General features: G+C 39.0%; 1 protein-coding gene and 1 pseudogene across 3 annotated transcripts in view; one reads left to right on the plus strand and one right to left on the minus strand.

Moving 5' to 3' along the window:
- The window catches only part of EPB41L5 (erythrocyte membrane protein band 4.1 like 5), a 169,893-nt gene that overhangs the window by 4,764 nt on the left and 147,953 nt on the right, over nt 1-17,176 (minus strand). For 2 of the 3 annotated variants that reach the window (XM_040228958.1, XM_040228959.1), the window contains exons 21-24: nt 13,677-13,767; nt 11,721-11,795; nt 6,184-6,225; nt 5,697-5,818 (exon numbers count right to left, since the gene is read on the minus strand). In XM_040228958.1, coding sequence (XP_040084892.1) covers nt 5,697-5,818; nt 6,184-6,225; nt 11,721-11,795; nt 13,677-13,767 — 330 coding nt within the window. The remainder of the gene's footprint in view (nt 1-5,696; nt 5,819-6,183; nt 6,226-11,720; nt 11,796-13,676; nt 13,768-17,176) is intronic. The other variant, XM_040228960.1, reaches the window with a different exon arrangement.
- On the plus strand, nt 7,339-9,281 carry LOC120854718 (annotated as a pseudogene).

Below are 17,176 nucleotides of genomic sequence, written 5' to 3' on the forward strand. Positions count from 1 at the left end.
AGGTCTGAGCTCTGGGACACCTCCTCTGCTTGACGGAGCTAAAGGAAGAGTAAAAGTACTTGGTCTTTGGGACTTCCCTGGGGGTCCAGTGATGAAAACTCTGCACTTCCAATGCAGGGGATACAGGTTTAACTCCTGGCTGGGGAACTAAGATCCTTCTTGCTATGTGGTACAGCCAATAAATAAATATTTTTTTTAAAGTGTGTGGGCTCTGCCTGAGGTGAAGAGCATGGATGGAGGTGCAGAGATGTAACAGCACCTACTTCGGTTTCACAAAAACTGAAAACAATATCAAAGTAGCAAGGACAGAGATTAATGTCAGAAGCACTAGCAAGTCATATAAATGAAAAAGCAGTCAGCAGTCACTTGAACCCCCTTCTCCATTTCTACCCAACAGAGACAAGACTGCCAACTGGTTTCTCCTGGTGTTTCCCTTCATGTTTTGGATCTCGGCTTCTCAAAGTGTGGTCCCTGGAACTTGTCGTAAATGCAAGTTCTCAGGCCCTGCTTCAGGCTCCCTGAACCAGAGACTCAGGACAGCCCAGTGCCTGTGCTCTAAGCTGCCCTCTGGTGCTGCTATCTGCAGCGTCCTGACTGCCCTAAGGCATGTGGTTCCACAATGACACTCTGCCCCAAGGTCCTCCCTTCCTATCTTTTCAACACAGTTTTGGAACAATTGTGATCATGTTAACATTCAATGCTTGCTATGATTACATAAATATTTTCACAGCTCAGTCTAAGTGTGTTCTATTTCCTCCCTTACGTAATCTGTTTTCCCTGGACTGAGTAACTGCCTTGTTTTTCACCGTAACTGCTTGCTCAGTGTCCAATACTTGGTTTCTAACAATTTATCCTTAACCTTGCAAACACACCACGGTTCTGTTCTTGTGGGATTTTTCCTTAATTTAGGGGTGGGCAATTCTGTGTTTTGTCATTTACCCTTGGCAATATCCTTCCTGGAATGCTACGTCCTCTTCAAATCTGCACAGGATCCCTCCTAGGCCTGCTTCACTTTCCTCCTGGTAAATTCCTGCACCTGTTTCCTGGGTCCCATGGTTTCTTTCCGGGATAGTCATCCTGGTTTTCTTTTTTTTTTAAACCTTCTATTTATTTTCAAATTTTAAACTTTTTATTTTGTATTGGGGTATAGCCAATTATAATCACTCTACTTTGATGGAACACATCCTCCAGTTAAGTAGCTTCCTGACAAAAGCCACCTTAGAAGCATATATTTTAGAGGAATTCTATGTTTTTAAATTTCTTCTCTTTTTTTTTGGCTATGTAATGTGGCATGTGGCAGAGCTTAGTTCCCTGACCAGGGACTGAACTCAGGCCCTGGCAGTGAAAGCACTGAGGCCTAACCACTGAACCACCAGGGAACTCCTGAAAATGTCATTTTAATCTCACACTGCATTGATAGTTTGGGTATAAAATACGAGATGGAAACGATTCTTCTCCAGAGTCTGCAGGCACTGCTCTATTTATTATCTCCTAGCTTCAGTAAAGTCTGCTATCGTCTGATTACCAGTCCTTTTTAAGTACTCTTCTCCTGCCCTCTCTGAAGACCTACATCCTCTCTTAAATTTGATATTCTGAAATCTCATCATGTTCCGTGGTGTCATCTATTTTCACTGTGTTACTGGATACTGACTGAGCTCCTTTAATCTAAAACTCAAGTACTTATGTTCTGGAAAAATCTTGATTCTTTTCTATATTTTTGTCACTTTTATTTACTCTGTTTCTTTCTTCTGGCTCTCCAGTGATTCACATATTGGACTTCCTAGACCAATCCCTGAATTTTCTCTTCTGTCCCAATTTCCAGCTTTTTATTCTACTTTTTTGGAGATTTCCTGAATCTTATCTTCCAAGCATTCTTTGGATCTTATTTGTAACTTGGTTAATAATTTCTGGGAATACTTTCTTCTTTTCTGTTCCTCTTCTTTTTTAATCTCCTGCTATTATTGAGTGAATACAGTATCTTCTTTCTCACACTATCAATCATTTTACAAAATTTTTGATACTCACATTCCTTTATTTCTTCCTTGTTGCCTTTTCAAGCTGAACTGCTTTGGTCTTTCCTCACATACCTGATAATCTTTGGCTCTCTTCATATTTAAGGAAGCAGTCTGTTCACACTTGAGCATGAAGCACGGGAATGCTGTCTGGAAACTGTATGTGTGGGCAAAACCCATTAACTACAGACTTCCAAGACGAGTTAGTAGGCAGATTTCCTGGGATCTACAAGTATCAGTCACTCTGAGTCAGTCAGGTTCTCTAGAGTATAAGCCTCTGAAGTAAGTTCTCATCTGAGACTTTTACATGTGACCCACAGCATTCTGGAAGCTGGAAACTGAACAACAATTGGGGGTTTCACACCTTGGCATGCAGGCACTGAGTTAACCTCTGTATTCAGCTCTTCAGGGCCTTCCTCCCAACAGGGTCCCCAAATCCAGGGCCTCGCCTGCTCAGCTCCTCCAGAGGTAAGCCTCCAGAATCAGGGCAGTGTCAGCAGCGTGGGGAGGGAGAGTTCTAAATGGGTCTAGATGCTTTCCACCAAGTCTCAGGTTCTCAGCTCCACCTGGACCATCTTCATGATATTTGGTCCCTCTACCTCCTGAGACTTTCCTCAGAGCTATAGTGAGAATGTGCTTCTTACTTTTCCAGTTTCCATTCCCTCCCCATTTCAGGCTTAGATCTCAGTTTTCTCCTCTCTGTCAATCGATTTACCACTCCTGTGTCATTTCACTGCTCCCCAAACTTATTCGTTCTCTCCACTGCCGTTGTCTCCTCTCCTAAGCCTTTAAAATAAGATTTACATAGCGCAAGATGCAACGCCAGCGCCATTCTTTTGAACACGTTACTGATTGTAACATTCACGTGCTGAAGTGCACAAAGCAGCAGGAGTTTGTAGAATATTTGTAGTGTAGTTTCACACACTAGCCACACCTGTATCATCAGCACACAGATCAGGAAACAGAACGTCCCTAGGGCTCTGAAACTAGCTACCTCGAGAGGAATCACTGCTTGGTTCCTCGAGAGCTGGGCCTCTTTCTGAACTTTACTTTGCTCACCATTATTGTGGTACAGACACTATAAGATGACCCCCAGTGACCCAAACTTCCTGGCACTCTTACATGACTTCCTCCCCTGAGCATTGCAGGCCCCGCGATTTAACCAACAGACTGGAGCAAAAGTAACTGGTTCTCACCCCTGGGATTACAGTACAGATGGGGACTTCCGGGTGGCGGGCAAGTGTCCCAGTGCCTTCCTGGTTTGCTGGCTCTGTGGAAATAAAGGCTCCACGGCAAGTCCTGAGGGCAGCCTTTGGCTTCAAGTCAGCTAAAAATGGACGCCCTTGGCCTGCAGCCCCTCAGGAACTGAATCCTGTCAGCAGAGCCTCCTCCACCTGATCTTTCAGCTGAGAGCCCAGCTCTGGTCAACTCCCCGACTGGCACTTGGGAGAGTCTCTACAGCAGAGGACACAGCTAAGTTGTATCCAGACTCCTGAGCCACAGGGATGAGGTTACAGAAACCTGAGCTGTTTTAAGTTGCTAAATGTGTGGTAATCTGTTACACAGCAATAAATACTTAACATAACTCGGTATAAGCAACTCATCAGTGTTTCTCTGCCACAGTTAGTTCATTAGTTTTCACTGCTCTAGTCTAGTATTTATCTAGTTGACTGCTAATGGGTTTTTTTTTTTAAGTTTTCAATTTTGACTATGATTAATACAGTTGCTATAAACATTTTTGTACATACCTTTAATGGATGTATATTTGTATTTCTCTTGAGTATGCACATAAGAGTATTTTCAGCTTTCATAGATACTGCCAAATCTATGTGCAACACAGTTATTTAAATTTAGAGTTTCTGTTGCCCTATGACTTCATCTCTACTTGGTACTACATGTCTCTTTCACTTGAGCCATTTTAGGTGTAAGGAGTGGTATCACAGTGGCTTGAATTTGTATTTCTCAATGACTTGTCAAGATGTACATCACCTAATGGTTTACTGGCCATCTGGATATCCTTCTTGTGAACTGCTTTTCAACTCTTTTGCCAATTTTTCTATTGAGCTGCATTTTTCTTGTTGATTCACAAGAGCTCTTTATATATTCTGGATCAGTCCTTTGTGAGAAAGAGAGAGTCAGAGAGAGGGGGAAGTGGCAGCTGTCTTCTCTACTGTGTGGCTTCTTTTCTGAGTGCTTGAAATTGTATCTGTTGATAAATAGAAGCTTTTTTGATACAATCCAAGTTGTCAATTTTTCCTGAATGAGTACAGCATTTTATGACTTGTTTAAAAAAACTTTGCTTATTTCAAGGCCACAAGGATGTGTACTTATATTTTTTGCTAAAACCTTTATTTATGGACATTTCAGATTTTCAGTGCACTTAAAATAGATTTTGGTGTGCAGTATGAGGTTGGGTCAAGATTAATTTTTCCCCACAAGGATATTTAACTTGTCAGGCTGACTGACTGAGAGACCACTGTTTCCCTTCAGCCCTGCACCATCATTTTTCATAAATCAGGGAACTGTATTTGTGTGGGTTTGCTTCTGGACTCTAGTGTTTCACTGATTTACTGTCATGTTTTCCTCATTAAGATCCTAACATATTATACTAGCTTCAGGTGTAGTATCTGTTATTTTTAACCTAACTCCTTTATGATTATTTGCTTTGGGAAGGAATGGAGACAAGGCCCTGATGTCATCTGTGACTTAACATTTGGAAATCTATAAGCACTCACATTTTACTGTGTAAACTCCATTACAGAGAATTATTACCTGGCTCTCTGCAGGTAATCTCTACTTTAACAGTGGGTACTACTAGTCATACAAATGTTTAGGGAAACAGGTCCCACATCCATCCTGTTCACAGCTCTCTTCAATGCCAGTTAGAAGTATGCCTGGTACCTAATATTCAATCAGTATTTGTTGAGTAAACAATTATATTAAAAACTATAGAGGTAAGACAACAATTTTAAAATGAACTATGAATTTCTCTCAAATTAACCATCTCTAGTAACTTTTCCTTTATACTTAGGATTTTTTTTTCCTCTAAAGCATCTACTACAATTGATCTGCATTCTCAACACCAGGAAGATGTGAGAAACAGCAAACACACCCATGAAAAAGTCAGAGGTAAGAAATGAAGGCAAAATCTTTTGCAAAAGAGGCACAGTCTTGCTCCTAACAAAAGCTGAAGAATTACATGCTGAATAAAAGCTCTTCTGAGTTCAGTTTCTGTTTGTGGCAAGCAATATGCTAAAATGAGTTTGCAACAAGCAGGCTTCAGTGAAAGCTATACCAGAGCCCTCACCTTGGGAATCCCCTGCCCTACCCTTATCTGCACCTCTTCCTCTGTACTGATGGACAACATAACAGTAAAGCATGATAGGAAAAGACATAAATCAATTTTCAAAGAAATATAAAATTTTAAAGATAGATCTATTAACATCTTTATCTAATAAAGACTTCCAATTAAAAAAAATAAGGTCTACTTCATAATTTTGTAGAAAATTGCTACTGACAAGAAAAAAGAAAAAACACTACTCTAATTAACAGAGGAAGAGATCTATTCAGTTTCAATTAAGTTTGGTTAAAGAATGGACATTATTGCTTTAAATACAATTTATTTTATTACTTCTTTCCTCCTAACAGATGCCTAAGAAGTGCAACTGAGAAATAATTCCTCACCTGGTCACGGCGTCCACCAAGAATGGCGCTGGGGGAGAGATGAGCTCTCTGCTGCCCAGCCCTTCCTTCCCAGTCAGGGAAAACCCATTTCCTGCAAGCCCATTAGGAAGGACAGTGCTCTGCTGAGAAAGACACACAACACATCTGAGAGGAGGTGATCACACCTCCCTGACAACCAGCACTTCAGCTCCAAGCCGTCTTCTCCAATAATTATGGTAATGGGGAGGATGTTTATGACCACAGTTGTTTTGTTTTTTTTTGTTTCCTTTTACCATCCTTCACATCAGATTTTTATTTTTATTTTTGTGAGTACCCTTACACATTTACAAACAGAAAAGTTAAATCACTAGTTTGAAGCCAGTAACTTTAATTAAAAGAGCTTTGATGATGACCCCAGGTTTTCAGGGAAAAGTAAGAACCTGGTACTGCTTCAGGCCTCATTCTGTAAGGGGAACAGAAAGAAAAATTCTAAATATCATTAACTTACTGGCACAATCCAACGGGGTGTGATCACTGATGTTGAAGACACCTGAAAAAAACATACATACACATGTATTTATTTTTAGGGAAGACTGAATTTTTATAATTACACTCATAATGCTTTCTTCTGCTATCAAATGCATGGGTGGGGGGTGGAATCTGAATGCTACTACTACTTTCAGGTCATTCACTAGGATTTCCCCAATCCCTAGCATTACATTTAATATTTATTTTCTGAAATTTCATTTCAGTTCATTACAAATAATCACAGCCTTCTTGAACAGGGACCTGTGACTAATTCAAATGAAACAGCAAAAAAGAAAGTACACAGAAAAAAAATCTGTCTCTATACAGTCCATTTTCTAATTATGCATGCAGCAAACAGAATAAAAATACCCACACTACTACTGACTCATAGGGCCTTTGGTACAGTCTTTTTAGATCTCACTTTTATGTGTAGAACAGTCATCTAATGAACTCCCAACTCTCCCTGTTTTACGCAAACTCAGACTAGCCCTTGCACTGGTGACATTCTGATAAGAAAAAATTAATATAAGTCCAGGTCTTAGTAATTTAGGTAACTACCAAAAGAATAAAAACACAAAATAAAGGGACTTCCTTTGGTGGTCCAGTGGCTAAGACTCCATGCTTCTAATGCAAGGGGCCCAGGTTCTATGCCTGGTCAGGAAACTAGATCCCGCGTGCCACAACTAAGACAAGGCACAGCCAAATTAATAAAAAATAAATATTTTTTATATATATAAAATATGACTTTCCCACCAATATTAAGAAATGAACTTTTAACCACAGAAAATAAAAGAGAGAAAAGAAGTACAGTAAAAGTAAACAAAAAATGGTTTGGCAGAAAGAAGTCCTATAGTAACAATAATTACAGTAAATATAAGTGGCTTTAAACTCAATCAAAGCATAGAGACTTTTGAATAAGATCTAAATAAAAAACAAGATCCAACAAAATGCTGTTTACAACAGGTCCACTTAAAACAAATAGATCCAAAATAACTGAAAATAAATTAATAGAAAATTCGATTTAAGGCAATTCAAACTTCAAGCTACGTAGTCAAATTTTTATCAATCAAAAGGGAAATAAAGAGAGGAAAAAAGGGACAAAGAAGGGTGCTTTAAAGTGTTAAAAGGCCTTTTTTAGCGCCATCTGCTCGCGGCGCCGCCTCCTGCTCCTCCCGCCGCTGCCCTGAGTCACTGCCTGCGCAGCTCGGGCCGCTTGGCTCCCCGCTCTCGCCACCGATACTTGGCATTTGTACAACATGGCAGACATCAACAACAAAGAACAGTCTGAACTTGATCAAGATTTGGATGATGTTGAAGAAGTAGAAGAAGAAGAAACTGGTGAAGAAACAAAAATCAAAGCGCGTCAGCTGACTGTTCAGATGATGGAAAATCCTCAGATTCTTGCAGCCCTTCAAGAAAGACTTGATGGTCTGGTAGAAACACCAACAGGATACATTGAAAGCTTGCCTAGGGTAGTTAAAAGACGAGTGAATGCTCTCAAAAACCTTCAAGTAAAATGTGCACAGATAGAAGCCAAATTCTATGAGGAAGTTCATGATCTTGAAAGAAAGTATGCTGTTCTTTATCAGCCTCTGTTTGATAAGTGATTTGAGATCATTAATGCCATTTATGAACCTACAGAAGAAGAATGTGAATGGAAACCAGACGAGGAAGATGAAATTTCGGAGGAGCTAAAAGAAAAGGCCAAGATTGAAGATGAGAAAAAGGATGAAGAAAAAGAAGATCCCAAGGGAATTCCTGAGTTTTGGTTGACCGTTTTTAAGAATGTTGACTTGCTCAGTGATATGGTTCAGGAACATGATGAGCCTATTCTGAAGCACTTGAAAGATATTAAAGTGAAGTTCTCAGATGCTGGTCAACCTATGAGTTTTGTCTTAGAATTTCACTTTGAACCCAATAAATATTTCACAAATGAAGTGTTGACAAAGACATACAGGATGAGGTCAGAACCAGATGATTCTGATCCCTTTTCTTTTGATGGACCAGAAATTATGGGTTGTACAGGGTGCCAGATAGATTGGAAAAAAGGGAAGAATGTCACTTTGAAAACGATTAAGAAGAAGCAGAAACACAAGGGACGTGGGACAGTTCGTACTGTGACCAAAACAGTTTCTAAAGACTCTTTCTTTAATTTTTTTGCCCCTCCTGAAGTTCCTGAGAGTGGAGATCTGGATGATGATTCTGAAGCTATCCTCGCTGCAGACTTTGAAATTGGTCACTTTTTACGTGAGCGTATAATCCCAAGATCCGTGTTATACTTCACTGGAGAAGATATTGAAGATGACGATGATGATTATGATGAAGAAGGTGAAGAAGCGGATGAGGAAGGGGAAGAAGAAGGAGATGAGGAAAATGATCCAGACTATGACCCAAAGAAGGATCAAAACCCAGCCGAGTGCAAGCAGCAGTGAAGCAGAGTGTATGAGGCCCTGAGGATGACCGCACTGTAATAGCCTGGACACAGCTATTGTTTCCTTACAGCCTTATGCTTTTGTATTTTCCTGGTAGACTCAGAGGTTTTTTTTAAAGGAAAGGAACTGATATTTTAAAGACCAAATTTGTTCTACTTAGCATTTTAACTAGTTTTTCTGCCAGCTGCATCGAATGCACAGAATCTCTCACGCATGTTCGTCCATTGCTATATAGTTTGGTTCTTCTTGGAATATTTTTATCATGTAACTGTCAGATTAAAGCTATGAAAATGAACAGAACTGTGAAATGAACCAGATTTTTTTGTCTTGCTAAGTTTTTTCCTGAAGAACCAAAGTATTTTTTCAGCTGGTTGAATGGGTTTCAGTTTGCTTGCAAGAGCTGTGCCTTTCATTACTTTGTTACAGAAATACAATGACTTGCATTAAGACAATTCATCGTTCGAAAAGCAAAACTTGTCAAGACAAGTATATGGTTAAGAATTTCCAGTAAGACTACATCTGATAATTTAGATTAACAGGTTCTTGTATGTCAGGTGACATTATTTACTATAAGAAAAGCTGATTAACTAATAGTATGGTTATTGGTTATCTTAGGGAGGTGAATAAAACCTAGTATTTTCAGAAAGTTATGCCTCATTATTTTCATTTTAATTGTACTTTTAAAATTTAACCTCCATTAATTAAGCATCTTTTCTTTGTGGTAGGATCTACCTTCTGCTTCCATGGAAAGGATGAATTTACATCATTTGACAAGCCTATTTCAAGTTTTTTGTTTGTTTGTTTGCTCATTTTTGTTTTTGCATCCTAAAATAAAAGTGTCATATAATTTTAGTTCTCAAAAAAAAAAAAAAATAAATAAAGTGTTAAAAGGAGCTCAAGAAAGTATAATTACAATCAACAAACATGCATCTATCTTCAAAATACACACAAAATTGAAAGATCCAACAATAGGTTAAGAAATGGATTAACCAATAATTGCAGACAGAGATACTAAACACACCCCAAAAACTGACAGAATATTTGAGAGAATCAGCAGAATGACTACTGAAAATAACTCAGCAAGTTTCCTAAACACAAAATCAACTTACAAATTCAATAGTAAAAAATTAAATACCATTCACAACATCAACAAAACTATAAAGCATTTAGGACTTAACCTAACAAAGAACAGAGAAGACTTGTAGAGGACATTACAGACTATTCTCTGTTAAGTCCTAAATACTTTAATGGGTAAAAAATCTTACTAGCAAAAAAAACATAAAGGGTCTGGAAATAACAAAAATAGGAAAACAAAAAATTTATATTGAGGAGACTATAACTACATAACTTTTAGGAGAAACAGGAAATCTTGGATGAGAAAAACATACTCTTGGCCAAGAAGATAATCACAAATATATCAGTTCTTTCCTCAAGTTAATTTATGGATTTAATACAGTCGTAATTAAAACTTCAAAGGCTTTCAAGGGAGTGAAACTTGACAAAGTTATTCTAAAAACCATCTGAAAGAACTAACAATCAAAAACAGCAAAATATCAGCATAATGATGCTGGACTGGTCTCATCACATATCAAAATCACTTAAAAAGCTCAATTTAGTAGAAGAGTATTACAGTTCTAATAACTATAAATTAGTAAGCATAGTAGGAAAGCTTATATGCAGAATCCAAAATGCATCATATTCTACATTTTTATTTAAAACAAAGAGAACATTTAAATTTGCAGGGAAGTAAAAATATACTAGTGATAGAAAATGCTTTTAATGAAATTCATTTTCATCACTGTATCACCCACCCACCTGCGAGAAAGCATAGTCACACAATAAGTGTTCTGAGCTGGGCCCCAAGGATTCCTTCTTCAGCTTCAGGCTATCTTTTATTAGTCTTAGAAGCTACCTGTTTTATCTGGTTAAAGGATTACTGTGGCCCAATACTGCCAACATCCCTTATATTTTCTGTCTGTGCATCTGGTAAAGTCTCTGTTTATTGATATCAGCTGGTGGTTCCTGGCCCACATCTGAACTCCTGGGAGCGGTCAGAAACGCAGCTTCTCAGGCTCCACCCCACACACACCATGTCAGAAACTCCGAGGGTGGAGACCAGCGATCTGTGCTTTTTTACGCTCTCCAGTGATACACACACACACACCTGAGTACCACCTGTACTTCCAAGCCTTCAGGTGATGTCACAGCAGTCCCAGTACACGAGTCATTAGGCACTAAATGAGGCTTCTGTGTACCTTCCATCCCAACTAGTCTCCATGTCTCTGGAGGGAAGGGACTGTTTTTTATTTGTATCATGCTCACAGTTGGGCATGGCTTAGCATGCACACACAGTACTTAACACAGTATCTCTCAAACTCAAATAAAGATCAATGTGTTTAATGTCAACCATTCTTATGATTCCATCTTTCTGTAAATGTTTTATTTTTCAATTAAAATTCTTTATTGTCTGAACTCTTAAGAAGCTGGTTTACCCCCACATGTTCCTCTCATGCTGTTTCATAGGATGATGTTACAAAAAGAGCTTCTCTGGTAGCTCAGCTGGTAAAGAACCCTCCTGTAATGTAGGAGACCCCGGTTCAATTCCTGGGTTGGCAGGATCCCCTGGAGGAGGGGATAGGCTACCCACTTCAGTATTCTTGGGCTTCACTAGTGGCTCAGATGATTAAAGAATCTGCCTGCAATGTGGCAGACCCAGGTTCAATCCCTGGGTTGGGAAGATCCCTGGAGAAGGGAACGGCTACCCATTCCAGTATTCTTGCCTGGAGAATTCCATGGATAGAGGAGCCTGGTAGGTTACAGTCCATGGGGTTGCAAAGAGTCAGACACAACTGAGGGACTTTCACTTTAGTTACAAATAGGTTCACAGTTAACATGTGGTTATGTAATGACACACAGAGAAGTTGGCAGAACTTAGTATAGAAAAGCAATGCTACGTGGTTACTGAAATATAAATTCATGAAATGAAAAGTCTTACTAAATTATAGACAAGGTAAAAATTGGCATCTAGCAGGGATAATTTCAAACAGAAATACTTTTCCATCTTCCTGTTTTAAAGCATCTTTACCTGAGGTGTGGTTGTGTGGTCAAGGAGATTCTCAGTTAGAGACAACAGCAAGGCATCCAGTTCATCTGTAGCATCCTGTGGAAGACAAGATACACAGATGTCAAACGACCCATTAATCACAGTTTTTTCCATATCCTTGCAGTGTATAATTTGGACCCATGCCTGGCTGGTGTTAATCTTAAAACAAATGGGGACATTCAGGAGCCATAGTTATCAGTGATCTCACTTGTGTTGGAGAGAACTTAGCCTACAGTCAGAACTTTAAAACACTCAAGGGTTTTGTGAATTTTCATACAGTTATTCCTTCTGGTAAGACAAGACTTGGGTAGGGTTTAGGACTGTCCTGGCTCTCAGCTCTTGAACTAGAGAATGGAGGTAAAAGGTTCAGCCAGCAAGGAGCCAGCAAGTAAGGAGAGGCCTGAACTTCCAGTGCTTCTTTATTCACACATGTGGGTGCTCTAATGTTCACAAAGGAGTATAATGTAAATTTCCCCCACAAACTTTAATACTTTTGTCTAATCAATATTTGAAGCACCTTATACAAACAGAGTTCTGTACAGCAGTGTATGTGTATGTGTTGGGGGGATGCACAGCAAGAATGTTAAAAGGATAAAAGATGAAATTCAAGTCTGGAAATAAGAGCAGTAAGTACCCAGGGTGTACCCTTTATTTATACATTTCTGTCTGTCTGTCCTCAGGCCACGGTACATCTCCAGTTCAGTGTTAACTGAATTTTAATCCCACAAATGAAGTAACTGTCCTCTCCCTTCTCATATCTCCCTCCTCCTATCCCACTCCTTCTTCCCCATGTGACCTAGTGAGCCCCAAAAGAGCCTGTGCATATCTCCGCCACAATGTATTAAAATCCTCTCTCCAACTGTACTATAAAGCAGTTTGAAAGAAGAGGCCGTGTCTCAGTCATTTTTTAATTTTCAAAGCCTAGCATGCTATCCTGGTACACAATATGCAATAAATTTGGAGGACAAATGTCCTTCTCTGTTCCAAGACACATCTGAGGTTCCACCTAATGATTTTCAATGATTAAACATGTCAATATATCATTTTAGGATTTTAATTAGCAGAAAGGAATCTCTGGATTGAAAATATTTTAGGTTCCTTTTTTAAAACCCCAAAGTTTTTTTGACTAGTGGGAATATAGGTAATTGCTAATTTTTTTCTTTTTATAAAATATTTGGTAAATTTCTATGATAAATGTGCTTATGCAATATAAGAACAAATGGTAACTGTTCATTTACAAAAATAATTTGTTGCTTAAATTGTAAATTAAAACATTCCCAGGGCAATGAACTGGGTTTCTATGATTTCTGAACTGGTATGGGTATATGGGGCTTCCCAGGTGACTCAGTGGTAAAGAATCCACCTGCAGGTTTGATACTTGGGTCAGAAAGATCCCCTGGAGAAGGAAATGGGAAAGCACTCCAGTTTTCTTGCCTAAAAAATCCCACGGACAGAGCAGCCTGGTGGGCGACAGTTCATGGGGTTGCAAAAAGACTCGGACACAAGTTAGCAACTAAACAACAATGGGTGTTTGACAAGTGGATACAAGAAAGGTAGGATTTGAGATAAGCTGGTTATAACACAACACAATTTCAGAATATTACTTTTGATCAATTAATACTTATTTACTGCCTACTATGTGCAGTGTTCTGTTTCAGACACTAGGGAAGTAGAATCAGCATACAAAACCAAAAATAAGAGATCATCTAAAAAACAAAATAACAACAAATAACTCAAAAATGAATAAGAAACCCTGAGCTACTCCTGGGTTTGACAATAGGATGTGATAATAGGATTCTCCCTAGAGAAGTGAGGTTCAGTGCTTTTTTCACAGCTTAAGTTCTGGTGTCCATCAGAACTCACCAGATGTCCTGTATAACCAAGATTCAACTCAGTAGAATGTGAGGAGAAACCTTAAAAAGTGGCAGTAATTGTTACCTTTAGAGCAGACCCACTTTCTGCAGGTGTGGTTCGCATCAGAGCCAGAGAGTCTCCACGGATGGGCACGGTGTTCTCATTTAATTCAGCACTAGGAAGAGAAAGGTATGTTCACATCATGGAGGACTGATAGAGGTGACACAGGGGTCACAAGCAGCCTCCTCAGGAAGAAGAAAAACGAACTCTTCAAGGAATAAATCCTGCTTTTCAACATACAAATTACCAAAAAGAGATATCAAGAAAACAATCCCATTTAAAATTGTACTACTAATAATAAAATATCTAGGAATAAACCTAATCAAGGAGGTAAAAGACCTTTATTTTGAAAACTATATTCTGAAATGAATGAAAGAATCTGATGATGATGCGAAGAAATGGAAAGATATCCCATGTTCATGTCTTAGAAGAATTAATATTGCCAAATGTCCACACTATCCAAAGCTATCTACAGATTTAATGCAATCCCTATCAAAATGCCTATCAGGCCTTTTCACCGAACTAGGACAAGTAATCCTAAAATATAGATGGAAACACTGTTGTTGTTGTTGTTCAGTTGCTCGGTCTATCTGACTCTTTGCAACCCCACGACTGCAGCACACCAGTCTTCCCTGTCCTTCACCATCTCCCTGAGTTTGCTCAAACTAAGGTCCATCAAGTCAGTGATGCCATCCCACCATCTCATCCTCTGTCATCCCCTTCTCCTCCTGACTTCAATCCTTCTCAGCATCAGGGTCTTTTCCAATGAGTCAGTTCTTCTCATCAGGTAACCAAAGTATTGGAGCTTCAGCTTCAGCATCAGTCTTTCCAATGAATATTCAGGATTGATTTCCTTTAGGATTGACTGGTTGGATCTCCTTCCAGTCCAAGGGACTCTCAAGAGTTTTCTCAAGCACCACAGTTCAAAAGCATCAGTTCTTCAGCGCTCAGCTATCTTTATGGTCCAACTCTCATATCCACACATGACTACTGGAAAAACCATAGCTTTGAGTATACAGGAACTTGTCAGTAAAGTAATGTCCCTGCTTTTTAATATGCTGTCTACATTGGTCATAGCTTTTCTTCCAAGGAGTAAGCGTCTTTTAATTTCATGGCTGCAATTACGATCTGCAGTGATTTTGGAGCCCAAGAAAATAAAGCCTCTCACTGTTTCCACTGTTTCCCCATATACTTGCCATGAAGTGATGGGACTTCATGTGATCTTAGCTTTTTGAATCTTGAGTTTTAAGACAGCTTTTTCACTCTCCTCTTTCACTTTCATCAAGACACTCTTTCAGTTCCTTTTCGTTTTCTGCCATTAAAAAAGGTGGTATCATCTGCATATCTGAGGTTATTGGTATTTCTCCCAGGAATCTTGATTCCAGTTTCTGCTTCATTCAGTCTGGCATTAGGCATGATGCACTCTGCATATAAGTTAAATAAGCAGGGTGACAATAAACAGCCTTGACGTACTCCTTTCCCAATTTGAAATCAGTCTGTTGTTTCATGTCTGGTTCTGCTGCTTCTTGATCTGCATATAGGTTTCTCAGGAGGTAGGTAAGGTGGTCTGGTATTCCCATTCTTTAAGAATTTTCCACAGTTTATTGTGATCCACCCAGTTGAAGGCTTTAGCGTAGTCAATGAAGCAGAAGTAGATGTTTTTCTGGCATTCTTTTGCTTTTTATATGATCCAATGGATACTGGCATTGGATCTGGTTCCTCTGCCTTTTCTAAATTCAGCTTGAACATCTGGAAATTCTTGGTTCAGGACTGTTGAAGCCTAGCTTGGAGAATTTTGAGCATTACTTAGCCAGAGTGTGAAATTAATGCAATTGTGTCGTAGTTTGAACATTCTTGGCATTGCCTTTGGGATTGGAATGAAACCTGACCTTTTCCAGTCCTGTGGCCACTGCTGAGTTTTCCAAATCTGCTGGCATATTGAGTACAGCACTTGTACAGCATTATCTTGTAGAATTTGAAATAGATCAGCTGGAATTCCATCACTTCCACTAGCTTTGTTCACAGTCATGTTTCCTAACGTCCACTTGACTTTGCACTCCAGGATGTCTGGCTCTAGGTGAGTGATCATACCATTGTGTTTATCTGGGTCACGAAGATCTTTTTTGTATAGTTCTTCTGTACATTCTTATCACCGCTTCTTAGTATCTTCTGCTTCTGTTATGCCCATACCGTTTCTGTCCTTTATTGTGCTCATCTTTGCATAAAATGTTCCCTTGGTATCTAATTTTCTTTTTTTTTTTTTTTTTTTTTGGTATCTAATTTTCTTGAAGAGATCTCCAGTCTTTCCCATTCTATTGTTTTCCTCTATTTCTTTGCATTGATCACTGATGAAGGCTTTCTTCTCTCCTTGCTGTTCTTTGGAACTCTGCATTCAGATGGGTTTATCTTTCATTTTCCCCTTTGCCTTTTGCTTCTCTTCTTTTCTCAGCTATTTGTAAGGCCTCCTCAGACAACCATTTTGCCTTTTTGCATTTCTTCTTCTTGGGGATAGTTTTGATCACTGCCTCCTGTACAATGTTACTAACCTCCATTCATAGTTCATCAGGCACTCTGTCCGTCAGATCTAATCCCTTTAATCTATCTGTCTCTTCCATGGTATAATCATAAGGGATTTGATTTAGGTCATACCTGAATGGTCTAGTGGTTTTCCCTACTTTCTTCAATTTAAGTCTGAATTTGGCAATAAGGAGTTCATGATCTGAGCCACAGTCAGCTCCCGGTCTTGTTTTTGCTGACTGTACAGTGCTTCTCCATCTTCAGCTGCAAAGAATATGATCAATCTGATTTCAATATTGACCATCTGGTGATGTCCATGTGTACAGGCATCTCTTGTGATGTTGGAAGAGGGTGTTTGTTATGACCAGTGTGTTCACTTTGCAAAACTGTTTGTCTTTGCCCTGCTTCATTTTGTACTCCATGGCCAAACTTGCCTGTTACTCTAGGAACCTCTTCACTTCCTACTTTTGCATTCCATTCCCCTATGATCGAAAGGACATCTTCTTTTGGTTTTAGTTCTAGAAGCTCTTGTACATCTTCACAGAACTGTTCAACTTCAACTTCTTTGGCATTAGTGGTTGGGGCATAAAATTTATATGGAAATTTATATGAAATGGACTCCAAATCGCCAAAGTAATCAAGAAAAAAAGAATACAGCTTGAGGAATCACACTGCCTGACTTCAAGCTATACCAGAAAGCTACAGTAATCAAAATAGTATAGTACTGGCATAAAAACAGACACCTAGATCAATGGAACAGAATAGAGAGCCCAGAAATAAAGCCATGCACTTTTGGTCAATTAAGCCAAAATAAAGGAAGCAAGAACATACAGTAGGGGAGAGACAGTCTTTTCAATAACAACAGCTGGAAACCTGGACAGCTGCATGTAAAAACGAAATTAGAACATCTCATACCATATACAAAAATAAACCCAAAACAGATTAAAAAAATAAAGGTAAGACCAGAAACCATAAAACTAGTAGAAAATACAAGCAGAACGCTCTTT

Source organism: Oryx dammah, unplaced genomic scaffold (genome assembly GCF_014754425.2).
Source record: "Oryx dammah isolate SB20612 unplaced genomic scaffold, SCBI_Odam_1.1 HiC_scaffold_27, whole genome shotgun sequence".
NCBI classification, from domain to species: domain Eukaryota; kingdom Metazoa; phylum Chordata; class Mammalia; order Artiodactyla; family Bovidae; genus Oryx; species Oryx dammah.